The sequence below is a fragment of the Porites lutea genome, chromosome 3 (assembly GCF_958299795.1).
Source record: "Porites lutea chromosome 3, jaPorLute2.1, whole genome shotgun sequence".
NCBI classification, from domain to species: domain Eukaryota; kingdom Metazoa; phylum Cnidaria; class Anthozoa; order Scleractinia; family Poritidae; genus Porites; species Porites lutea.
In genome coordinates this window covers 6,455,198-6,479,523 of record NC_133203.1, presented here as the reverse complement: position 1 = coordinate 6,479,523, position 24,326 = coordinate 6,455,198, and the positions used below count along the sequence as shown (strand labels likewise).

Genomic DNA, 24,326 nt, shown 5'->3' with positions numbered 1-24,326 from the left:
ACATTGAGTCTAAAGCTTTAGTTAATGAACCGACTATATACCGTGACACAGCAGATAGCTTTTATGAAAGGTAACTAATTAACCGAGGGGGCAATCAATGTAGATATTTCAGCAAAAAGGAAGAATTCATCTATACAATTTGACAGGTTAAACCATGGCTGAACAGTTCTGCACTCGTGAGCTTTATTCCTTGGTTCACGTTGTTCATCACAGAAGATCTTCCCTCCTTGCTTTTTGTGTTTTAGACTTTGTATTTTCTGTCGTGGCGATTCTTGAAAATCTTTTAGTTATTCGCGCTTTAATGAAAGCCTCAACGATACCAGCTACCGTGAAAAAGCTGTTCCTAGGTCTAGCTTTCTCTGATCTTGCAGTTGGACTGTGTTCGCAGCTTATGGCCGCTATTATCAACGCCTCGATATTGAACATGGCATCAAGTGGAAACAACACAGCCTTCTTCTGTCCAACAGTTTTGGGTGTGAGAAATTACTTTAGGTATCTTCTCGTCAGTGCATCTTTTCTGAATGTTATTGTCATCGCATTTGATAGACTTCTCGCTGTTTCGCTCCATCTGCGATATCAGGAGCTTATCACACCCAAACGTGTTAATATAGCATTGGTGTCTTTGTGGTTAATAAGTTGTATCACCGCCTTCATATTCGTTTTCCTTCCGACAAGCAATGAAATAGTAGCTATAGTCATTTTACTGATAGGATATGTTCTGACAACCGTGGCATATGTTCGTATTTACAAAGTCGTCAAATATCATCAGAATCAGATATACAGGCAAACTCAGCTTCAAAATGCCCAAACAAGGGAGGTACTCCGACAAAAGAAGTCCGCCTATAATACTTTATTTGTCCATCTTGTTTTTCTAGCTTGCTATCTTCCTTTTTTGCCTTCTACAATATTGTACTTGACTAATACTTCTGAAATTTCGTTTATCGTCGCTAATTACGCATCGATATTCTTGATCTGCCTGAATTCATCATTAAATCCTCTTGTTTATTGCTGGCGGTACCGAGAAATTCGTCAAAGTGTAAAAAGCACAGTGAAGAAATTATTTCACATCAACGAGAACGTGACATGAGACACGATTTAAAGCTTCGGATAGTTTGAACTGAAAGTCTTTCCAGTGTCTTTCGCGAGGTCTGCAAAACGAAATATGGTAAGGAAACCAATGGACTTATTTTGGTGCAAAGAAAATGAGAAATGTAAAACGAAACAAAATACTCTGTTCGAAACTGGAACTGGTGTTGATAAATTGCGAAACGAGAACTGGCTAATAAACTTCTCAACGTTCTTAACGGTTCCACGCCGACATACATGTAAAGTCTGTCATCTGTTACAGTTACTCACTCCCAATCCCTTGCCACTTTGAGGAACAATCATTGGGTTGCAAGGCGATTTGTTATAATAACTACCTAACTAAGATTGGTCTCTTCGAAATTGGATCTGGTCTCTCTGAACTGCGAGACAAGAAGACGTCTTTAGAGCATTTATGTAATGAAACTCGGCTCTGTTTTTCATCGACAAAGAACTTTTCACAGAGAGAAACTTAAAAGCATTTTCCCCCTTTAACGCACAATGTTAGCTATGGTGAAAGAACCTTATCGTTTTCAAGAAATATCCTTACAACCGTGACTGTACCGATAACTGCCAAAGAATAAGTAACAATGTGAAAAAATGGCCAGTTTTCAAGGTGTGATCGATTTCAATCCCAACAATCGCCAGTCAAAGTAGTTGTTTACAACTGTATGCATGTCTCCATTAAAAAAAAGTGAAGTCTCCCTTTCGCTTGGCCGTGGGAAATGTGGGTACGAAATAAGACGCGTCCTACGACGTACGCCTACAGCGGAAGTTGCAATCTTAACACTCTTTAGAGACGAACACATATGCTCGTAGGCATTCGAAAAGAGTTTACAAATAAGCAAGGTCATTTGGGTTCGCTCTGCGCCATTTCCAGTCAGAAAAACCGTTGCGAGAGCACATTTGAGACAAATCTCAAAGAAAGACGAAGGAAGACGAAAACTATCAAAAATGTTAGGCTCCAGTCCACTTATAAAAACCTCACCAGCTTGGAAGACTAAAAAGACTCGCTAAGCGGACATACCTGTCAACTACGAAATGGGTGCTAAACCTATCAAAACTGAAACCTTGCGTCAAATTCCTTAAAAGTTTAAATAAAAGAACAGAACTTAACAAAATCCATCTGTGTTTTATAATGTTTCAAAAATTTCGCTAGACGGTTAAACTGATTTAGAGGAAAAACACGCCCTTTCAACGTTTTAGCGGAGCTCTGGCGCGCGAAGAGCGCCTGCGGAGCACCATGGGTAAGTAAATCTACCCATCCCAGAAAATTTGCTAATCACGTGACCGTACACCGCCCTCAGCCCGCCCGCCCGTCCGTCCGCACCACAGTGCAACCAATGTTCAATCTCACACTTTCTAGCTAGTTTGGGAGCACAGGAAGACTGAGATTGCAGACATATTGCACATCAACCTTGTGATCAATTGACAGCTGTCAAAACAGGGTATCCGCTGATCAGTATCACCTGATCGTATCGCGGGCTCAGGTGTCGACCCATCGAGGTTGAGTATCTTTTTGAAGTTATCCGCTGACAAGTTACTAGTTTTCAAATGATTGCAGGCTCAAGTTTAATTTTTCAATTCGTATGAATTATGTTGTGTTTTATATGTGCCGCACAATTAAAATTTTGATTTCAAACTGACCTCGGCAGCTAAAAATTAAGCCAGTTTTTACAGGCAGGGAGGACATGCTAGTTGCTTTTGACTTTTCTCACCAAGCTCACGCGTTGGTCACGCTCTACGTCCAATTTTTATACTCTGATTGGTCAAAATTTGACAGGTGAGTTCACGGGGAAAATTTATGCAGCATCTTGAAACTTGTTTACTTTGACAGCTGAAGCTGACAGAGTTTTGTGTCAACTTGTGATGTTTTTAACTGTCTTTTTTCCACTGAATGTACAAAGTGAAATTCAGCTGCTAGCAAGAGTCTTCTGTTATTCATGGCTAGTTTGTTTATTGGGTTTTTGGTTGAGAAATACGTCGCTTTGGCAAAGTCGGAAATCCGATTTCGGATGGCATCGTTTTCGTTTTTCACCTTGCTTGATGCGTAAGACGGTTGAAAAGTCTGAAGCGATTCTGGCCTTACTTGATAGTTTTCAGTGCATCTCGAAAGGTAAGCCTGAGTAATTATTGTATTTGATGTTTGTTTTTTACATCTAATTTAATGAAGTCGAGCGTAGTTTACGCGGCTATTTGGTTTATGCACGTTTGTAAGATTTGAGACAATGATCTGACCGAGAGTGACCGAGTATCAGGTTTGATTATAAGCTTATGGAACTTTAAAAAGCCTTTAGACATTTTCTCACCGCAAATAGAAAGAAAAAGTTCCAAAGAATATTTGGTTATAATTCTGGCTGTAAAAGAAAGCTTTGAGCGATTTTCTTGCCTCAAGTTCATCTTTGAAAAAAGCAAACACCGGGAAGCCGGCTTAAAACGTAAACAAGGATTTTCAGAGACACTTTAATACTTGTCTTCGTGAATGAAAATTGTTGTCTCTGTATATGTTTCACCTTATTATTTTCCCTTTCTTTATTGATTGTTAGTAGTCTCTTTTGCAATTTTAATCGCTGTGCCGTTTGTTTTCAGTCGCTCATGAACATCGCTTGCAGGAGTAGTCAAAATGCCGCGCGTATCATACGCTTTTGAAGATTACAGATCGTTATAGAATCATTAAATAAAAATTAAACATAATAAATTCTTTATTGCGTTGAAGCGTATAACTATATTAATCTTAATTTAAACAGTCGACTTGTCAAAAGTGAGAACCGGCTAGCCGTATAGGTGATTTTGGAAATTTTTTTGACGGTTTCGCTAAAAGCTAGCCCACGCTTGCTTTGATCGTCCTGAATATTGAATGAGTGCAATTTGTATTGCAAAAGTGTGAAACACTGCATTCTGTCCGAGGTCTGTACGATGAAAACGGCGCCTCATGGTACTGTTTCACCTCAGATGTGATGTACAAAAAGTATAAAAGGTTGGTTTACACGTCCCCAGACTTGTTGGCAAGATTTTGTAAAGTAAACATGTCGAACGCAAAAAATTCGGCCTGATTTGTTTTCCAGGCATAATCTACTGTGATCAAGAGCCATTATGGCTCTTAAATGTGATCGAAGATGATTGCTATTTTTTGGGTGTACATATAAAGGCTATCAACTCGATGTAAGATTAAGTTCACTCTTAGCTTGGACTGTTTGCAAATTATTTTTCTCGAAAATCACGTAGTCTTTCCCTCAAAAGTCACATGAATGTGCTCTAAAGTTAACTGATTTGTGGAATAAAAGTTTATTGTTTCATTTGAATTATAAATTCGAGTTAATAGGAGCTTCGCTTTTAGCCCTGGCTAAATCTATATATTAGAATAAATTAAAGTTCTATTTTCTATACTGAGCATTTGCAATTAAACAAACGGTTCTTCTCAGCAGGAAACAGCTCACATGTCAATTATGGACAGAGAGGTAATTGGAACTTAATGAAAAGGACCATACCAAAAACTCTTTATACACATTATCCACGATGATTAATATCTTTCATGACATTTTATTGTTTTGTTTGCAATACTTGTGTCGCAAAACCTTCCCCTTGCATTGTTTTCAGGGTTGCCCTTGTTTTATACAAATTGATTCGGTGTTTCAACCCTTCAAATTTACACCAACCATAACACTGAATTTCTGTTTACACTCGACCTATAACATTAATTCTGAGGCTTTAGTTAATAAACTGGCTTTATTACGCGACACAGCAGACGGCCGATGTGAAAAGTAATTAATGTAGATATCAGTTTTATCCACGACAAATACATGTATATAATGTACAAGTTAAACAATGGCTGAACAGAACTGCAATCGATATCTGGATTATTTCGTTAAAATGGTTTCCCACACGAGAAGTTTCTCACTTGGTTTCTGTGTTTTAAACTTTGGATTTTCCCTCGTGGCGACTCTAGGAAATCTTTTAGTCATCCGCGCCTTAATGAAGACCTCAACGATACCAGCCACCGTCAAGAAGCTGTTCCTAAGTCTGGCTTTCTCTGATCTTGCAGTTGGATTGTTACCGCAGCTTATGACCGCTATTATCAGTGCCGTGATGTTGAAGATGGCATCAAGTGGAGACGACTTAGCCCTCTTTTGTCCAACAGTTTTGATTGTGCTTTTATATTTTCAGTATCTTCTCGCCGCTGCATCTGTCATGAATATTACTGTCATTGCATTTGATAGAGTTCTCGCTGTTTCGCTCCATCTGCGATATCCGGAGCTTGTCACGCCCATACGTGTTACAATAGTGTTGGTGTCTTTATGGTTAACAAGTTGCGTCTATGCCTTCACATTATTTTTTACTCCAAAAGGCTCGCTTGCAATGGCAGGTGCGGTTATTTCCATTATAGGATATGTTCTGACAACCTTGGCGAACGTTCGTATTTACAAAGTTGTCAGATATCATCAGAATCAGATATACAGTCAAAATCAGCTTCAAAATGCCCAAACAAGGGAGGCACACCGACAAAGGAAGTCAGCCTATAATAGTTTATTGGTCTCTGTAGTTTTCTTGGCCTGTTATTTTCCCTTTTTGCCTTGCACAATATTGTATTTGATAAACCCCTCTGAAATTTCATTTCTCGTAGCTCATTTTGCGTCTATATTCTTGATTTACCTGAATTCATCATTAAATCCTTTTGTTTATTGTTGGCGGTACCCAGAGATTCGCCAAACCGTAAAACGCACAGTAAAGCAAATATTTCACATGAACGAGAACATGTCATAAGGAAGGAATTAAAGCTCTGGGTAGTTTGAACTGACAGTCTTTTCAGCGAAGTCTGGAAAACGAAATTTAGCAAGAAAACTAATGGACTTGCTTTAGGCCAAAAGAAAATGAAAAATGTAAAACGAAAAAGAATAGTCTATTACAAAATGGAAACGACACATGACTAGTAAAGTGGTCACCGTTATAACTTTCACAAATTTATCACAGGAACAAAGTTATGAGGATCTTGTCATGTGATGGTCTAACTGTGCTTAGCCCTTTTGAGCCCTAAGATTGATCAGCATCAAAGTTCTCCTGGTAATACCTATGCTTTAGAAAACGGAGTGGTCGTGAGAATTATGGACATGATCACACAGATTCTTTAACAACTTCTCCCAACTACTATTATAGGAAATGTATAGGTACAACAAATGAGAATTTGAATATAGACATTACAATTTAAAGGGTTAATATGTGACAAAAATAAGTCTTGCACAAAATGGTTTTAGATCTTCGTCGAGAAAAAGCATTTCAAATTCCACTGACTGACGTCGGAGGCACAAGAACGTGACGAACGTGTCACTTTCAAGATGCGTATCATTTTATTCTGGGCAATCGAGAGCGAAAGACAGTTGCATATTTATACAATGGAATCCTGATTTTTTGGCATTTAGTTGGGAAGAGCTTACAAACGAGCAAGGTTATTGCGCTCGTTTTGCGCTAGTCCATTCAGACTACGTAACACCGTCGTGAGTCCCCAGTTGAGGCTAATTAGTTTCCAGTACTTTTTTAAAAACATCACTGGCTTTGAAGACTCAAAAGCCTCGCTGACGACACCTTGAACTAAGGAACAAGTGCTAAATTTTTCAAACTGAAAGATTGCTTAGAAGTTTAAATAAAAGAATAGAATTGAACAAAATTCATCCTTATTCTATTTTGTGTAAGTCATTTGCTGGTCAGATCAGTTAAGAAAAAAAACTCGCTCTTTCAACGTTTTCCAATGATTTAACGTTCTATTTTTATACCGATCGTTTTCAATTAAACAAGCGGTTCCTCTTAGCAGAGAGTAGCTCACATGTCAATTATGGACAGAGAGGTAATTAGAAATCGATGGAAAAAAAAACGTATATTACGGTGTTTAATTGTTTTGTTTTTAATACTAATGTCGCCAAGGCTTCCACTTGCATTGTTTTCTGAGTTGACTTTGTTTACAATTTGATTCGGTGTTTCAAACCTTAAAATTTTGTAACAACAATAAGAATTTCAGTATGCACTCTGACTATAAACATTGAGTCTAGAGCTCTAGTTAATGAACCGGCTATATAACATGTCACAGCAGATGGCTTTGTTGAAAGGTAGCTAATTAACCGAGGGGGTAATCAATGTGGATATTTCACCAAAAGGAAAAATTCATCTATACAATTTGACAGGTTAAACCATGGATGAACAGTACTGCAGTCAAATGCTGGATACCTTTTTGAAACTTGTTCATCACAGCAAGTCTTCCATCCTTGCTTTCTGTGTTTCACACTTTACATTTTCCCTCGTGGCCACTCTTGGAAATCTGTTAGTTATCCGCGCTTTAATAAAGGCCTCAACGATACCAGCCAACGTCAGGAAGATGTTCATAAGTCTGGCTTTCTCTGATCTTGCAGTTGGATTGTTGCCGCAGCTTATGGACGCTATTATCTATGCCGTGGTGAGGAAGATGGCGTCAAGAGGAGGCAACTTAGCCTTCCTTTGTCCAACAGTTTTAAGCGTGCTCTCTTATTTTGTGTATTCTCTCATCGCTGCCTCTTTCCTGAATGTTATTGTCATTGCAGGCGATAGGCTTCTCGCTGTCTCGCTCCATTTGCGATATCAGGAGCTTGTAACGGCCAGACGTCTTACAACAGTGTTGGTGTCTGTATGGATAATAAGTTGCGTCTTTCCGATCCTATATATTTTATTTCCAAAAGAAATTGAAATGGTAACTGCTATTATTTCCCTTATCGGATATGCTCTAACTACCGTGGCATATGTTCGAATTTACAAAGTTGTCAAATATCACCAGAATCAGATATACAGTCAAAATCAGCTTCAAAATGCCCAAACAAGGGAGGCACACCGACAAAGGAAGTCCGCCTATAATAGTTTATTTGTGTCAGTAGTTTTTTTCGCTTGTTATTTTCCTTTTTTTCCTTGTACAATACTGTACGAGACAAATACTTCTGAAATTTCGTTTCTCGTCGCTCAAGTTGCGTTGGTTTTCTTAATTTGCCTGAATTCATCATTAAATCCTATTGTTTATTGCTGGCGGTACCGAGAGATTCGCGAAATTGTAAAAAGCACAGTGAAGAAATTATTTCACATGAACGAGAACACGTCATAAGAAAGGATTTAAAGCTCCATATAGTTTGAACTGAAAGTCTTTTCAGTGTCTTTTGCGAGGTCTGCAAAACGAAATGTGGTAAGAAAACCAATGGACTTATTTTGGTGCAAAGAAAATGAGAAATGTAAAACGAAACAGAATATTCTGTTAGACATTGGAACTGGTGTTGATAAATTGTGAAACGAGAACTGGCTAATAAACTTCTCAACATTCTCAACGGTTCCACGCCGTTATAAATGTGAAGCAGAAGTTTGTCATCCGTTACAGTTACTCACTCATAATCCCTTGCCACTTCGAGAAACAATCATTCATGATATACATTTAAACGATATGTTTGTATACTTTACAAAAAAGCAAGGCAAGAATCTTGTTTTTTCCAAATTTTAACCTTAATAAAAACGCAACCTAGTGTCTAAAGCTTTCAGAAAAGATGGATCGAAACTACAGCAACCTGACTGGCTGGCAAGGAACCGATCAACCCGCACCATTTTCGATCCTCCAAACGATCTAGGGTGCATATATTAACGCCTACCAAATCACGGCTAACAATACGGAATGGTTCAGAGTTCACCTCAACCATCCAACCACATAGCAACTGATGAGAATCGTAAGATTCCAAACCGCAGTCTTGCTAGTAAACTTAGACTATGTAGTAGCTCAAAGAAGCCAGTAAATTGACTGGTAAACAAACTAAATGCTACGGTATTTTAAATATGGAGCTTTTAAATACTCTCCTCTAATATACTACAGTCACATTCACAAGGCGATTGAGTAAAAAACCGACATACAAAGGACTCAGCATTATAACGTATTTAAATAATGCTTCCACCAGAGGTGCGATAAATACCCAAAACAACCAGAGTCAAATCCGGACACATTTAAAGAATGCATGCTGTGCACAGCTAAACATTGTGCTCTGACGTCGAGTAAACCTCAACTGTACGGAGATATTAAAAGCGGATACTTAAGATAACAGAAGCTATGGAAAATGATCATTATTACTTTTACGCGATTTTAAGCAGACATATCCTATAAAACGGACAAAAAATTCAACAGAAATGCACACGAACTGAATAAATTGTCTGTTGCATAAGGTGCTGAACTTACACATTTTCCTCTGCTGAGTATAGAGTGTACCAAGCCTTTCTTTGGTCCGCTATATAGAAGCTATATCAACGTAACGAGCATAATAGCCCACTTATCGTACAATTTTTCAAGTGTAAAATCCCTAAGAGAGTTCTCCTCTCTGGCTCCGTTAGCCTCTATAGTTATTCCAGGAAGCCAGTACTCTAATTTTACTTTCAATATTTTCATTGTCGTAACTTAGAGTTAAGCAAGAGTGAGACAAATAAAGATTGTTGTTGTTATTGTCCTCATTGAAGCAATACGGAAAAGGTTTTCAAAGGTCTCACAACGGTGAAGATGTGCGGCCTGTCACCCCTTGCAGTTTTTACTGTGAGGATTCTGTCGTGTGATGGCCTAACTATGCTTAGCCCTTTAAGCCCTAAAGTGTGATCAGCATCAAATTTCTCCTTGCAATATCTCTGCTTTAGAAAACGGAGCGGTCATGAGAATTAAGGACATGATTACACAGATTCTTTAACCAACGTCTCCCCACCACTAATTTAGGAAACGTATAGGGACAACAAATGAGAATTTGAAATTTGACATTCAAATTCAAAGAGTTAATATGTGACCAAGAAGATTAGTTCTTGCACAAAACGGTCTTAGATCTTCGCCAAGAAAAAGCATTTCAAATTCCACTGACTGATGTCGGAGACACAAGAACGTGACAAACGCGACACTTTCAAGATGCGTTTCATTTTAATCTGGGCAATCGAGAGCGAACAACAGTTCCATATTTATACACAGGAATCCTGATTTTTTTTGGCATTTGGTGGGAAAGAGCTTACAACAGAGCAAGGTCATTTAGGTTCGCTGTGCGCTAGTCTATACAGACTACATTGTGGCCAATCCCCAGTTGAGGCTAATCTAAAAGACAGAAGACGGAAGACAAAACAGGCCCCTTTTTTAGACACCTCACCGGCTTTGAAGACTCAAAAACCTCGCTTACATCGCCTTGAACAAAGAAACAGCAGGTGCTAAATTTTTCAAACTGATAGCTTGCGTCCGATTGCTTAAAAGTTTAAATAAAAGAGTAGAATTGAACAAAATCCATTATTATTTTATAACGTGTAAATCATTTGCTGGTTGGATCAATTACGACAAAAAGCTCGCCCTTTCAACTTTTTACATAATTTAATGTTCTCTCTTTATACCGATCGTTTTCAATTAAACAAGCGGTTCCTCACATCTCTATTATGGACAGAGACGTAATTGGAAATTAATCGAAAAGGACTATATACAATGTATTACGGTGTTTAATTGTTTTGCTTGCAATACTTACGTCACAAAACCTTCCCCTTGATTTCCCCTTTCCTCGATTGATCTTGTCTACAATAATTCGATGTTTCAACCCTTAAAATTCATTCCAACAATAAGACTGAAATTTTGTTTGCACTCTACCTATAAACATACAGTCTTAGTCTTTAGTTAATCAGAACCATCTATTTAACGTGTCACAGCAGATGACTGTTACGAAAGGTAACTAATTAACCGAGAAGGTAATTAATGTAGATATTTCATCGAAAGGAAAAATTCATGTTTATATTCTTTACAAGTGAAACCATGGCTGAAACTCAGTTACCGTTTTTATCGTAAATTAACTTCTAAAAGAGACAAGCCTGCCCCAGTGTGAGGATTTTCCTCTTTTATGGATGACAACAAACCGAAAAACGTCACTTAAAACTTTTTCAGACTTCATCGATCTCGTTCAGTTTCAATTAATTTGTCAAATGTCGGCTAAAATTTCTGCGGTTAAATCAGAAAGGACCGTATTTAAGTTTAGAAAAAGAAAAAAAATTGTGTTGTTTTCACCTAGTTTATAAAGCGGACACGTGAAATTAGGAAGTTTCACGTCGTAGTCGTGCTACGATGGCTAAGAAATGTACAAACAAGCGTGATGCACGTGCAAAGTTGTTGTTTTGCTATGTAAACTTATTTGCTTTTTCGCCGTCGCTATCGTCGTTGCTTAAGCTCCCTCGGCCCCTTGTTTTTCACAGTTTTTATTAATGACCTGCCACTTCATGTCAGCTCCTCTGAAATCGATCTTTATGCAGACGATACTACAATCACATCGTCAGCAGATTGTGGCAGCATGGGAAGACTGCAGGAATCTCTTAATACATCTGTATCAGAAGTTTTTAACTGGGCATTGGCCAACAGGCTTCCACTCAACGAAAAAAAGACCAAGGTCCTCACCGTGAAGGGAAAGCGACTCTCGACCAAAATAAACAATAACCCTGAAATTACTTGCAATGGCAGTTTATTAACTAACGTTATGCACGTTAAGCTACTAGGTCTTGAGATTGATGAAGAGCTATCTTTCTCTGAGCATATTACGACTGTTTGTAAGAAAGTTTCACAGCGCATCGGCTTGTTAAAGAAAATTATGAATTATCTGCCCCTTAAACAAAGATTACTTTATTACAATGCTTTGATCAGGCCAGTGATTAATTATGCAAGTGTCCTCTGTCCTCTGATAAGGAAAGCCTTGGGCGGGTAATCTAGAGTAGCTAGAGTAGCTAGAGTAATCCTGAATGCCCCCCCCCCCCCCCCCCTCAAACACTATCAGTTCCATTGTTTAATCGGCTGAAATGGTTACCTTTTTATAAAGACGCTTTGATATCTAAATGTATCATTGCTTATAAGCGATTACAAGGTGACGTCCCTGTTTATCTCAACGATCTACTTAAATTAAACAGTAACATCCATAGTAGACAAACCAGGTACTCTAATTTTAACCTAACCTCTCCGAGGTATAATCGCGAAACAGAAGGAGGCAGAACTTTTACCGTAACAACTTGCAAAGCATGGAACAGCTTATCTTTGCCTGTAAGGCAAAGGGACTCAGTTGACTCTTTAAAAAAAGCATTGTGGAATGAATTTTTTAAACAACAGCAGAATCTTGATCATTTTGCTATTTAAGTTACTTGGTGAATTGGGAGATGATTATAATGCTATATTTTATCTTTTAAATAATTTAGTAGATTCTATAGTATCTGTATTCTTTGGTTTTTACCTCGTATTTTTTATAGCTTAGTAAACTCATTTGTTATTTTTATTATTTATTTATTTATTATTTAAAGGGCCACAAATTTATTAGCCCCGGCTATTTCGTGCTAACCCTCATAAAATAAAGTCTTTACTTACTTACTTACTTACTTACTTACTTACTTACTTACTTACTTACTTACTTACTTACTTACTTACTTACTTACCCTATTGTTGTGATCCAAAATTTTGCTACTATGGCAACACGACGTCACACTTCTCCTCTCTATTTAGAGTAGTCTTTACACTAGAGCCTAAATAAGCTAAGAAATATTTCGAGACAAGTAAAATTTTAAATTCTTCAAGTAAAAGAAAGCTTTACTCACAACCTTTCTTTTTTACTTCAGTTTTACTTAAGCCTATTTTCCCACGCAACATAATTAAGATTGATTGACATGCTTCGCCTTTCTCAAAGCAAAGAAACCGCAATTTCGCTAAGTCAGTTTTAAGGATGGTTTTGAAGTCACTTGAAACTTTCTTGAATCGTTTCAACTTTCCGACTTTAATGAGATGCAAAGTAAAGTTATTTGAGATTTTACTTAATCCTTCACACACGCATTTTTGGTTAAGTAAAACTTAGCAGCTTTTAAGTCTTACTTAACAGCCTAGTGTAAAGACAACCAATTGCTTTGCTTTCAAAACTTAGCTCGCAAAACTACGATCTTTCCTGGGTGGCTTTGTCTACAATCGAATTGGTGTTTGAACCCTATTAAAATTTATACCAACAATAAGAATATCTGTTTCCACACTACTTATAAACATTAAGTCTAAGGTTCTGCAAATCGAAACGGCTATATAACGTGTCACAGCAGGTGGCTGTTATGAAAGGTAGCTAATTAACACAGAGGTATATTAACGTATATAGTTTATCGAAAGGAAATCTATATAATATTACAATTTAAAACATGGATGAACAGTACTGCGCTCGAATGCTGGATTTTTTGGTACAACTTGTTAGCCAAAGGAGAAGTTTCTTCTTTGCTTTCTGTTTTTTAAACTTTGTATTTTCTCTCGTGGCTACTCTAGAAAATCTTTTAGTTATCCGCGCGTTAACGAAGGCTTCTACGATACCAGCCACCGTGAAGAAGCTGTTCCTAAGCCTGGCTTTCTCTGATCTTGCAGTGGGACTGTGTTCACAGCTAATGAAGGCTATTATCAGTGCCTTGATAATTAAGATGGCATCGAGTGGAGGCAATTTAGCCACCTTCTGCCCAGCAGTTTTAAACGTGCATTCTTATTTCACGTATCTTCTCGCCAATGCATCTTTTCTGAATGTTACTGTCATTGCATTTGATAGACTTCTCGCTGTTTCGCTCCATCTGCGATACCAGGAGCTTGTCACTTCCAAACGTGTTATAGTAGTGTTAGTGTCTGTATGGATAATAAGTTGCATCCTCGCCTTTATATACATTTCTCTTCCAAAAGGCATTGAACTGGTAGCTGTGGGAATTATCCTCGTAGGCTGTGTTCTGACAACCGTGGCATATGTTCGCATTTACAAAGTCGTCAGATATCATCACAATCATATAAACGCTTCGAATCAGCTTCAAAATGCGCAAACAACGGATGAACTTCGACAAAGGAAGTCCGCTTATAATGCTTTATTTGTCTATGCGGTTTTTCTAGTTTGTTATCTTCCTTTTTTGCCTAGTACAATATTGTATGTGACAAACACTTCTGAAATTTCATTTCTCGTAGCTCAATTTGCCACGATATTCTTGATTTGCCTGAATTCATCATTAAATCCTCTTGTTTATTGCTGGCGGTATCGAGAAATTCGCGAAATTGTAAAAAAAACAATAGCGAAAATATTTCGCATGGACGAGAATATGACACGAGAAACGAACTAAGGCTCTGGGTAGTTTCAACTGAAAGTTATTTATTCTTTTTTCAGTGCCTTCTGAGTTTTTGTCTCCATTTAACCGAATAGCTAAATTTTTGAAACATGATAAAGTAATGACGGATTTTTTCAATTCTATTATTTTTAAAACTTTAAAACCATCTGACGCAAGCTTTCAGTTTGAAAACTTTAACACCAGTTTCAACTTTTTAGAATGATTTAACCTTCTATTGTTAAACCAGCAGTTCTAGATTAAACAAGCACATATGTCTCAGCTTGAAACTACTCGCATCTCAGTTATAAACAGAGAGGTTGCACATTTTAAACGTGTTGTTTTCATCACCTATGTTAATAAACGACCTTATTACCCTGTACTCTACAAACAATACACACTGCGTTTGAGGCATATTAAACCATCTCATTAACATCGACGGCCAAAGTAGTCGGCTATTTTAAAAAACGAATGGAGAAGGGGTGACTAAGGTAAAATGCTTGAAAAACAACCGGCAAGATAAAAAATGGCTGAACAGTACTGCAATTAAACGTTGGAAGGTTTTCTACAACTTGCCCGTTACAGAGAAACTTTCTTCTTTCCTCTCTGTGTTTCACACTTCGTGTTTTCTCTCGTGACAAGTCTTGGAAATATTTTACTAATTCGCGCCTTATTCAAAGTCTCATCAATACCAGCCAACGAGAAGAACCTGTTCTTAGTCTGGCTTTCTCTGATCTTGGGGTGGGATTGGTGTCGCAGCTAATTAATGGCCGGCATTATTTATGCCGTGATACTGAAGACAGCATCAAAAAAAGACTACAACTTAACGTCACTCTGTCCAACAGTTATAAATTTGAAGACTGTTATCTCTTGTTTTTTTTCTGTGCTGCATCGCTCCTAACTCTCTCGACCATTGCATTCGACAGACTTCTCGCTGTTTCGCACCATCTGCGATATCAAGAGCTTGTCACGTCCAAATGTGTCACTATAGTATTGATATCTATATGGTTAACAAGTTTTATCACTGCCTTGATATGCATTTTCCTTCCGAAAAGCAATGAAATGATGGCTGCGGTTATTTTACTAGTACGATATGTTCTAACTACCGGGGCGTTTGTTCGTATTTACAAAGTTGTCAAATATTATCAGAATCAAATACACAGTCAAAATCAGCTTCAAAATGCACAAACAAGGGAGGCACTCAGACAAAGGAGGTCCGCCTATAACGCTTTATTTGTCTATCTTGTTTTTCCAGTTTGTTATCTTCCTTTTGTATTTGACAAACCCTTTTGAAATTTCGCTTAACGTAGCTGAAACTGCGTCGATATTCTTGATTTGCCTGAATTCATCATTAAATCCTCTTGTTTATTTCTGGCGTTACCGAGAGATTCGCCAAATTGTAAAAAGCAGAATACAAAAAATTCTTTGCAATGACGAGAATATGACGTGAGGATGCGACGTTCTACGAGACGAAATTTGGTGAGAACGAGCATTTCGAGAAGGAAACTGGGTTAACTTTCGCAAAGACTTCTGGGACTGTTACTAGGCCGCACAAGGAAAAAAATGGCCAATAGCTGACCTGCGCGTCCCCGCTTAACTAACAATCCCAGAAACAATTGCGGGAAACTTTTCGGCACCAGTCCCTAATCGTTTCTAAGTTGCGAATGGACTTGCTGTGCTCTAATACCAAGGAAAAGTGTAAATGGGAGAAGATTGTTCACTGCAATTGGAATTGGTCTCTTAATAGAGAACCCGAAAACAGACACCTTTGACCTAAATTCCGTCTACGACTTCCACGAAATGTAATGGACTTCCAGCGCAAAAAGACAAAGGGACTGACAAGTAAAAGTGAATCTCAATTCAGCATTTTAATCATTGGGTTGCATAGTGATTTTAGCTGATTTTTATAATAGCTACCTACCTAAGATTGAATTCTTCGAAACATAACCTGGTCTCTCCGAATTGCGAAAGAAGAAGACACCTTTAGGGCACCTACTTAATGAAACTCAGCTCCCTTTTTCATCGTCAACTAACTTCTTAAAGAGAAAAACTTGAGAGGATTTTCCGTTTTTTATCGACAAAACTGTTTGCTATGGCGCAAGAAACTTAGCGCTTACTGGCAAGATTGTACCGATTACTTGCAAAGAACAAGTAACAATCTGACTAAATGCCAGTTTTCAAGCTGTAGTCGATTTCCATCCGAACAATCGACAGCCAAAGTAGTAGCTTACAACTGTATGCATGTCTCTATTAAAAAAGTGAAGTCACGAGATAAGATGCGTCCACACATACTCGCTGGCATTCGAAAAGAGTTTACAAATAAGCAAGGTCATTTCGGTTCGCTGTGCGCTATCGTGTAGTTCCAGAAAACGTCCATACCCCCGCCCCCCAGCGGAGGACAACAGAAATTCAGAGCGGAAGGGGAGTTTAAAAGGGGGCAATTTCCAAGAGGGTGCGGGGTGGCCTCTCGAGTCTTTTTTCCGAGTAACATTGATGCGCAAGCTATCAGTTATTTTACTATTAATCGGTCCCTCAAAGAAAAAATTATTGTTTTCATTGATGATCTTCTATTTGCGGTCGGCTTAGTGCTTTTTTCACGGCTTGCACGATAGTTTACGTAACACAATTGTCGTCGGCTCATGAATAAGCTTCTGGTCATCTGTCTGTTGCTTTGTTACACAACGTATTGTGGTATTCAATGTAATGCGGTGTAATAAGTCTTCTTCTAACCTGCTTTAACTGAAAGGAAGTAATTGAAGTTCATGGGTTTGAAAGATGGCACCAATTGTGTCGTGTACGGCCTTACCACCCCTATGGTTCTCAGTGACTTACCATTAATATTTAACTAAGAAAGACCTCTACAAAGCCAATTTGAGGTTATTTGACACTGTACTAACATCAATACAAAGATTTTTTCTCTCTTTCTCGCAGAAACAATTATTTTTGGCATAAAACTATAGTACAAAGGCATTTTCGACGGAAATATTCTTTCCAGGAGGTACACAACTAAGTTGGAAAATTACGGAAATTCCAGGGGGTGGGGGGTATGACAAGCACCCCCTAGAATGGAAATTTGGAACTTAATGGAAAGGACCATATATTGCGGTGTTGAATTCTTTTGTTTTTAATACTAGTGTTGCAAAACCTTCCCCTTGCATTATTTTCTGGGTTGGCCTTGTTTTATACAATTTCATTCAGCGTCTCAACCCATAAACATTATATATATAACATTACTATATATATAACTATAACATTAATTCTAAGGCTTTAGTTAATGAACCAGCTTTCTTACACGCCACAGCAGATGGCCGATGTGAAAAGTAGCTAATAAACCCAGGGGGTAATAGTGAAAAGAAGTCGTTACGTCAAGTTGCCATAGTAGCAAACCGATAAAGCCACTTAAAAGTCTATTCGCACTATTTCAAACTTTACCGATCTTATTCAATTTTATTTAATTTGGCAAATCTTGGCCGTATCTATTGTTATGTAATTTTAGAAAAAGAAAGCGACGATTTTTGTGTTGTGTTCACCCACTCCATAAAGCGGGCTCGTGAAATTAGGAAGTTTCATGTCGTAGTGGTGCAACGACTTCAAAGAAATGTACCAAATAGCGTGATGCAGGTGCAAAGTTGTTGTTTGTTAATATAAACATATTATTTTTTGCTGTTCTCCTTGCCGTCGCCGTCGTAGTTAGTTTTGTTGTTATCCAGAAATAGTGCTACCATGGAAACGTGACGTCACACTTCTCCTCTCTATTCACGTAGATATTCTATATTTAAAACCTTTCTAATAGTTTCAGGGTTGGCCTTGTCTACAATCGATTCGATGTTTCAACCCCTAATTTATACCAACTATGAATTTTTTTTTTCGCTCCTTACCTATATAAACAATGAGTCTAAGACTTAAGTAACTGAGCCAGCAGATGGCCGATATGAAAGGCAGCTGATAAACAGAGAGGTAATTTGGTATACATATTTTATCGAGAACAAAAAAAATTCTCGTTTATAATCTGGCAAGTTGAACCATGTCTCAACAATACTGCACTCTTGCGCTGGATTATTGGTTAAAACTTGTTCGCAACAGAGGAACTTCCATCCTTGCTTTCTGTGTTCTGCACTTCGCATTTTCCCTCGTCGCTACTCTTGAAAATCTTTTAGTTATCCGCGCCTTAATGAAGGCCTCAACGATACCAGCCACCGTCAAAAAGCTGTTCCTAAGTCTGGCTTTCTCTGATCTTGCAATTACATTATGGTTCTTCTCGCCACTGCATCTTTCTTGAATGTTGTTGTCATTGCATTTGATAGACTTCTCGCTGTTTCGCTTCATTTGCGATATCAGGAAAATGTCACTCCCAAACGTGTTAGTACAATATTGGTGTTTTTGTGGTTACTAAGTTGTATCAGCGCCTTGATATACATTTTCGTTCCGAAAAGCAATGAAATGGTAGCTGCGGTTATTTTACTGGTAGGATATTTTCTAACTACCGTGGCATATGTTCGTATTTACAAAGTTGTCAAATATCACAAGAATCAGATATACAGTCAAAATCAGCTTCAAAATGCCCAAACAAGGGAGGTACTTCGACAAAGGAAGTCCGCTTATAATGCTTCATTTTTCTATGTTGCTTTTCTATTTTGTTATCTTCCATTTTTGCCTTCTGCAGTATTATATTTGACGAATACATCTGAAGTTTCGTTTCTCGTAGCTCATTGGACCTCGATATTCATGATTTGCCTGAATTCATCATTAAATCCACTTGTTTATTGCTGGCGGTACCGAGAGATTCGTGAAATTGTAAAAAGCACAGTGAAGAAAATATTTCGCATGGACGAGAATATGACGTGAGGATGTGAAGTTCTACGACACAAAATTTTGTGAGAAAGAGCAATTCGCCCCTTTAAAACCTTTAGAGCGCCTTCTTAATGTAACTCAAATCCCTTTTTTATCGTCAACTACCTTCTTAAAGAAAGAAAATTGTGAGGATTTCCCCCTACTTATGGAGAAAACTGTGTTCGCTCTTAGCGCTTTCGAGAAATGATCATACAACCATGACTGTACCGATTAATGTCGAAGAATAATTATAAGTAAAAATGTGACAAAATGGCGAATTTTCAAGATGGAAACGATTTTTATCTGAGCAATCGCCAGACAAAAAAGTTGCTTACAACTGTACGTATGTCGTGATTTAAAATACGAAGTCTCTCTTTCGCTTGACCGTTGAAAATCTGGGTACTGGATACTAGATAATACGCATCCTACGGCGTACCTAAAGCGAAAGTTGCCACGTTAAGGGTCTTTAGAAAAGAACACAAATACTCGTTGGCATTTGAGAAGAGTTTCAGATTACATTGTCGTGTGTCCCCAGTTGAGGCTTATCTCAAAGAAAGAAGAAGGAGGACGAGAAGAGCCCGAAATATTAGGTTTCGATCCTTTTTCAGAAACCTTTTCGACCTTGAAGACTCAAACTCCTCGTCGACGACACCTTGAACTACCAAAAAGATGCTGACTGAAAACTTACGTCAGATTCCTTATAACTTTAAATAAAAGTATAGAATTAAATAAAATCCATCATTATTTTATGTGTACATCATTTGCTGGTCGCATGAATTATTAAAGAGAAAATAACTCGCCCTTTCAAGCTTACACCGAGAGTTGTCAATTAAAGAAGAAGTTCTACTTAGCAGGGAACAGCCCGCATGTCAATTAAGGACAGAGAGGTAATTGGAACTTGATGAAAACGCAATATATATTGCGGTGTTTAATTGTTTTGTGTTCAATACTAATGTCGCAAAACCGGCGTTCCCGTTGTTTTCTGAATTGGCCTTGTTTTGTACAATTTAACTCAGTATTTCAGCCCTTAAAATTTATATCAACGATCACACTGAATTTCTGTTTGCACTCTACCTATAAACATTGAGTCTAAGGTTTTAGTTAAAGAACCGGCTATATGACGTGTCACAGCAGATGGCTTATTAGAAAGGTAGCTAATAAACGGAGGCGTAATCAATATAGATATTTCATCGAAAAGGAAAGCTTCATGTATATAATCTAGCAAGTTAAACCATGGCTGAACAGTACTGCACTCGAATGCTGGATTTTTTGTTACCAATTCTCTCATTGTTCGCCTCAGAAGAAGTTTCTTCTTTGCTTTCTGTGTTTTAAACTTTGTATTTTCTCTCGTGGCAAATCTTTTAGTTATCCGCGCGTTAATGAAGGCCTCTACGGTACCCGCCAACGTCAAGAAGATGTTGAATTGCAAAAAAAAGGAGAACTGGGGCGAGGCAAAGGGAAAGAGATATGATACTTTTTTCTCCTCTCCCTCTCCCTCTCCCCTTTTTTGTCCTGGGATTGTTACTGCAGCTAATGAAGGCAATTATCTATGCGTTGGTGTGGAAGATGGCGTCTAGGGGAGACAACTTGGCCTCCTTTTGCCCAACAGTTTTAAGCGTGTATTCTTATTTTGGTTATCTTCTCATCGCTGCGTCTTTAAATAAAAGAATAGAACTAAATAAAATCCATCTGTATTTTATGTTTCAAAAATTTCACTGGACGGTTAAACTAATTTAGAGGAAAAACTCGCCCTTTCAACGTTTTAGAATAAATTTAAGTGCTATTTTCTACACCGAGCATTTGCAATTAATTGAACGGTTCTTCTCAGCAGGCAACAGCTCACATCTTAATTACGGACAGAGAGGTAATTGGAACTTGATGGAAACGACCATACCAAAAACTCTTTATACACATTATCCACGATGATTAATACCTTTCATGACATTTAGTTGTTTTGTTTGCAATACTTATGTCGCAAAACGTTCCCCTTCCATTGTTTTCAGGGTTGCCCTTGTTATATACAAATTGGTTTGGTGTTTCAACCCTTCAAATTTATACCAACAATAACACTAAATTTCTGTTTACACTCGACCTATAACACTATTACGCGCCACAGCAGATGGCCGATGTGAAAAGTAGCTAATAAACCGAGAGGCTAATTAATGTAGATATCAGTTTTATCCACGACAAATACATGTATATAATGTAACAAGTTAAAACATGGCTGAACAGAACTGCAATCGATATCTGGATTATTTCGTTAAACTGGTTTCCCACACGAGAAGTTTCTCCCTTTGTTTCTGTGTTTTAAACTTTGTATTTTCCCTCGTGGCGACTCTAGGAAACCTTTTAGTCATCCGCGCCTTAATAAACAACTCAACGATACCAGCTACCGTCAAGAAGCTGTTCCTAAGTCTGGCTTTCTCTGATCTTGCAGTCGGATTGTGTTCGCAGCTTATGACCGCTATTATCAGCGCCGTGATGTTGAAGATGGCATCAAGTGAAGACAACTTAGCCTTCTTTTGTCCAGCAGTTTTGATTGTGTTATTATATTTTATGCATCTTCTCGTCGTTGCATCTTTCCTGAATGTTATTGTCATTGCATTTGATAGACTTCTCGCCGTTTCGCTCCACCTGCGATATCAGGAGCTTGTCACGCCCACACGTGTTACAATAGTGTTGGTGACTTTATGGTTAACAAGTTGCGTCTCTGCCTTGCTAGGTATTTTCCTTATGAAAGGCATTGCAGTGGCTGTGGTTATTTCCGTTATAGCATATATTCTGACAACCCTTGCGTATGTTCGTATTTACAAAGTTGTAAAATATCATCAGAATCAGATATACCGTCAGAATCGGCTGCAAAATGCCCAAACAAGGGAGGCACACAAACAAAGAAAATCCGCCTATAATAGTTTATTTGTCTCTGTAGTTTTCTTAGCTTGTTATCTTCCCTTTTTTGCCTAGTACAATATTGTATTGGACAAACACTTCTGAAATTTCATTTCTCGAAGCTAATTTTGTGTCGACATTCTTGATTTACCTGAATTCATCATTAAATCCTTCTATTTATTGTTGGCGGTACCCAGAGCTTCGCCAAAGTGTAAAAAGCACTGTAAAGCAAATATTTCACATGAACGGGAACCTGTCATAAGGAAGGAATTAAAGATCTGGGTAGTTTGAACTGACAGTCTTTTCAGTGTCTGCGCGAAGTCTGAAAAACGAAATTTAGTGAGAAAACTAATGGACTTGCTTTAAGGCAAAATAAAATAAAAAATGTAAAACTAAAAAGAATAGTCTATTACAAAATGGAAATGGTGTTGAGAAATTGGGAAACGACACATGACTAGTAAAGTGGTCACCGTTACAAAATTTCACAAATTTATCACAGGAACAAAGTTATGAGGATCTTGTCATGTGATGGTCTAACTGTGCTTAGCCCTTTGAGCTCTAAGATTGATCAGCATCAAAGTGCTTCTTGTAATACCTACGCTTTAGAAAACGGAGAAGTCATGAGAATTATGGACATGATCACACAGATTCTTTAACAACTTCTCCCTACTACTATTATAGAGAATGTACAGGGACAACAAATGGGAATTTAAATATAGACATTACAATTTAAAGGATTAATATGTGACAAGTATAATTCTTGCACAAAGTGGTCATAGATGTTTGCCAAGAAAAAGCATTTCAAATTCCACTGACTGATGAGAAAGGGCCAAACTATTAGGTTCAAGTCCTTTCCAGAAACCTCACCGGCTTTGAAAACGCAAAACCCTCGCTGACGTCACATTAAACTACGAAACAGGTGTTACATTATCTGCCCTCCGCAATATTATACTCGGTAAACCGTTCGGAGATTTCCGTTTTCGTACTAAAATGGGCCTCAATATTCTTGATTTTTCTGAATTGCTCGTTGAAATGTCACTTTTACCATCAACGTGGACTTCTACCCTCCAACTCCTTGGCCTAAATATAATTATAACTTCAAAAAGGCTAATCTCATTGACCTCAAGAAAACTTTGGAACATATTCCCACAGTGTTTTACTGCCTAATGCTGACACAAACATATCTTTATCCAACTGGGAAGACGTCTTCTGGTCGGCCGTCGATGAATTTGTACTGAGAAGAAAGTTAGAGATAAACTCACATTCACCCCCACCCTCCCCCACCCCCCTTTCCCCCCAAAAAATTTCTGAATCTCAACAATCTTTCTTAATAGCCATAGAAAATATCCGACATTTCGCGACGCCACCAGTGGTTTACCCGCGAAATGACGTCTGAGAAACGAGCGCAGAAATTGCATACTGATGACGTGTCACAACCCAGATCTGGGTAGTGCCTCTGATTGGTCGTGTTGCGAGAGAAATTTGACCTTGAACCAGCCAATGGAGAGGCAATTGATTAAGACCAACAAGCTGAGCAACAACATCAGTTATATGAGTTGTCTAGTATCGCCCACGGAAATTATATCAAAGTGATCAATGTTATTCGCTTTCTAGCAGGGCGGATAAAGGTTGGGCGATGAAACGAGCGCTCCGCTCTTCATTTAATGTGTGATGCGGAGTAGGACTGGCACGAGCGCTCTTTCCGCCTTTCCGGTGCGCTTGAAGGAACACCGCGGCAAAACGCAATGCGCATGAGCACAAAATTTAATATCCGGTCAGCTTTTTATTTCCGGTCTAGTATATAAACTAATAGCGTAAGCATAACTTTGCCGTCGCGCCAAGTTTAAAAGCAAAAAGGGCGAAACAGACAAAAAAGGGGGCCCAAAAAATCACTTCATTCGAAAGCTTATATATTTTTCTATTCTCAAACTTTTGCACCACATGGTTATCTGTTTGCACCAACGGTGAAAATCATGTTTGAAGTTCGCAGTAGCTCGCGAGCGCTCGACAAGACGAATTTGTTTTTACTGGCTTTCTTGCATGCTACTGGTTGGGCATAAGTTAATTTGGGAGAAGGCGACAACTAAGAAAAGAATAACAATACTTATGAAAGAAACCAAAATAAAGACGTCATCATTATCATAAATAAACTAAAACCAGGAAATAAAATTTTAGTCCGTTCAATAATTTGTGAAAACAAGAACTCAAAACAAAAGATGGGCGGGATTTAATAACAACTTTGACTTTGATGACTGCAGTCACCGGAAAACTAGACATGCCTATAAATGACTTTCATTGAAGAAAATGCCTATTTAATTCTTTTACATGGTTGTTCTTTTGTTGAAGACTTCAATAATTTCAGACTGTGCGGCTCGGCTGCATCTCATGCAAACACGAAACTTCTAGCT

At 38.1% G+C, this 24,326-nt stretch overlaps 3 protein-coding genes across 3 annotated transcripts; all 3 read left to right on the top strand.

The window, feature by feature from the left end:
- The first annotated feature begins 154 nt into the window (after positions 1-154).
- On the top strand, positions 155-1,198 carry LOC140931490 (melanocortin receptor 4-like). Its single transcript, XM_073381300.1, has one exon. The coding sequence runs from the start codon at positions 155-157 to the stop codon at positions 1,085-1,087; it is 933 nt and encodes a 310-aa protein (XP_073237401.1). The 3' UTR covers positions 1,088-1,198.
- Positions 1,199-4,908: 3,710 nt separating this feature from the next.
- LOC140931489 (histamine H2 receptor-like) lies at positions 4,909-6,209 on the top strand. Its single transcript, XM_073381299.1, has 2 exons — positions 4,909-5,446; positions 6,100-6,209. Exons 1-2 carry the CDS (start codon positions 4,909-4,911, stop codon positions 6,207-6,209), a joined length of 648 nt encoding a protein of 215 aa, XP_073237400.1.
- A 7,063-nt stretch (positions 6,210-13,272) lies between these two features.
- LOC140931488 (melanocyte-stimulating hormone receptor-like) lies at positions 13,273-14,217 on the top strand. The gene has a single exon (XM_073381298.1). It carries the CDS (start codon positions 13,273-13,275, stop codon positions 14,215-14,217), a length of 945 nt encoding a protein of 314 aa, XP_073237399.1.
- The last annotated feature ends 10,109 nt before the right edge of the window (positions 14,218-24,326 follow it).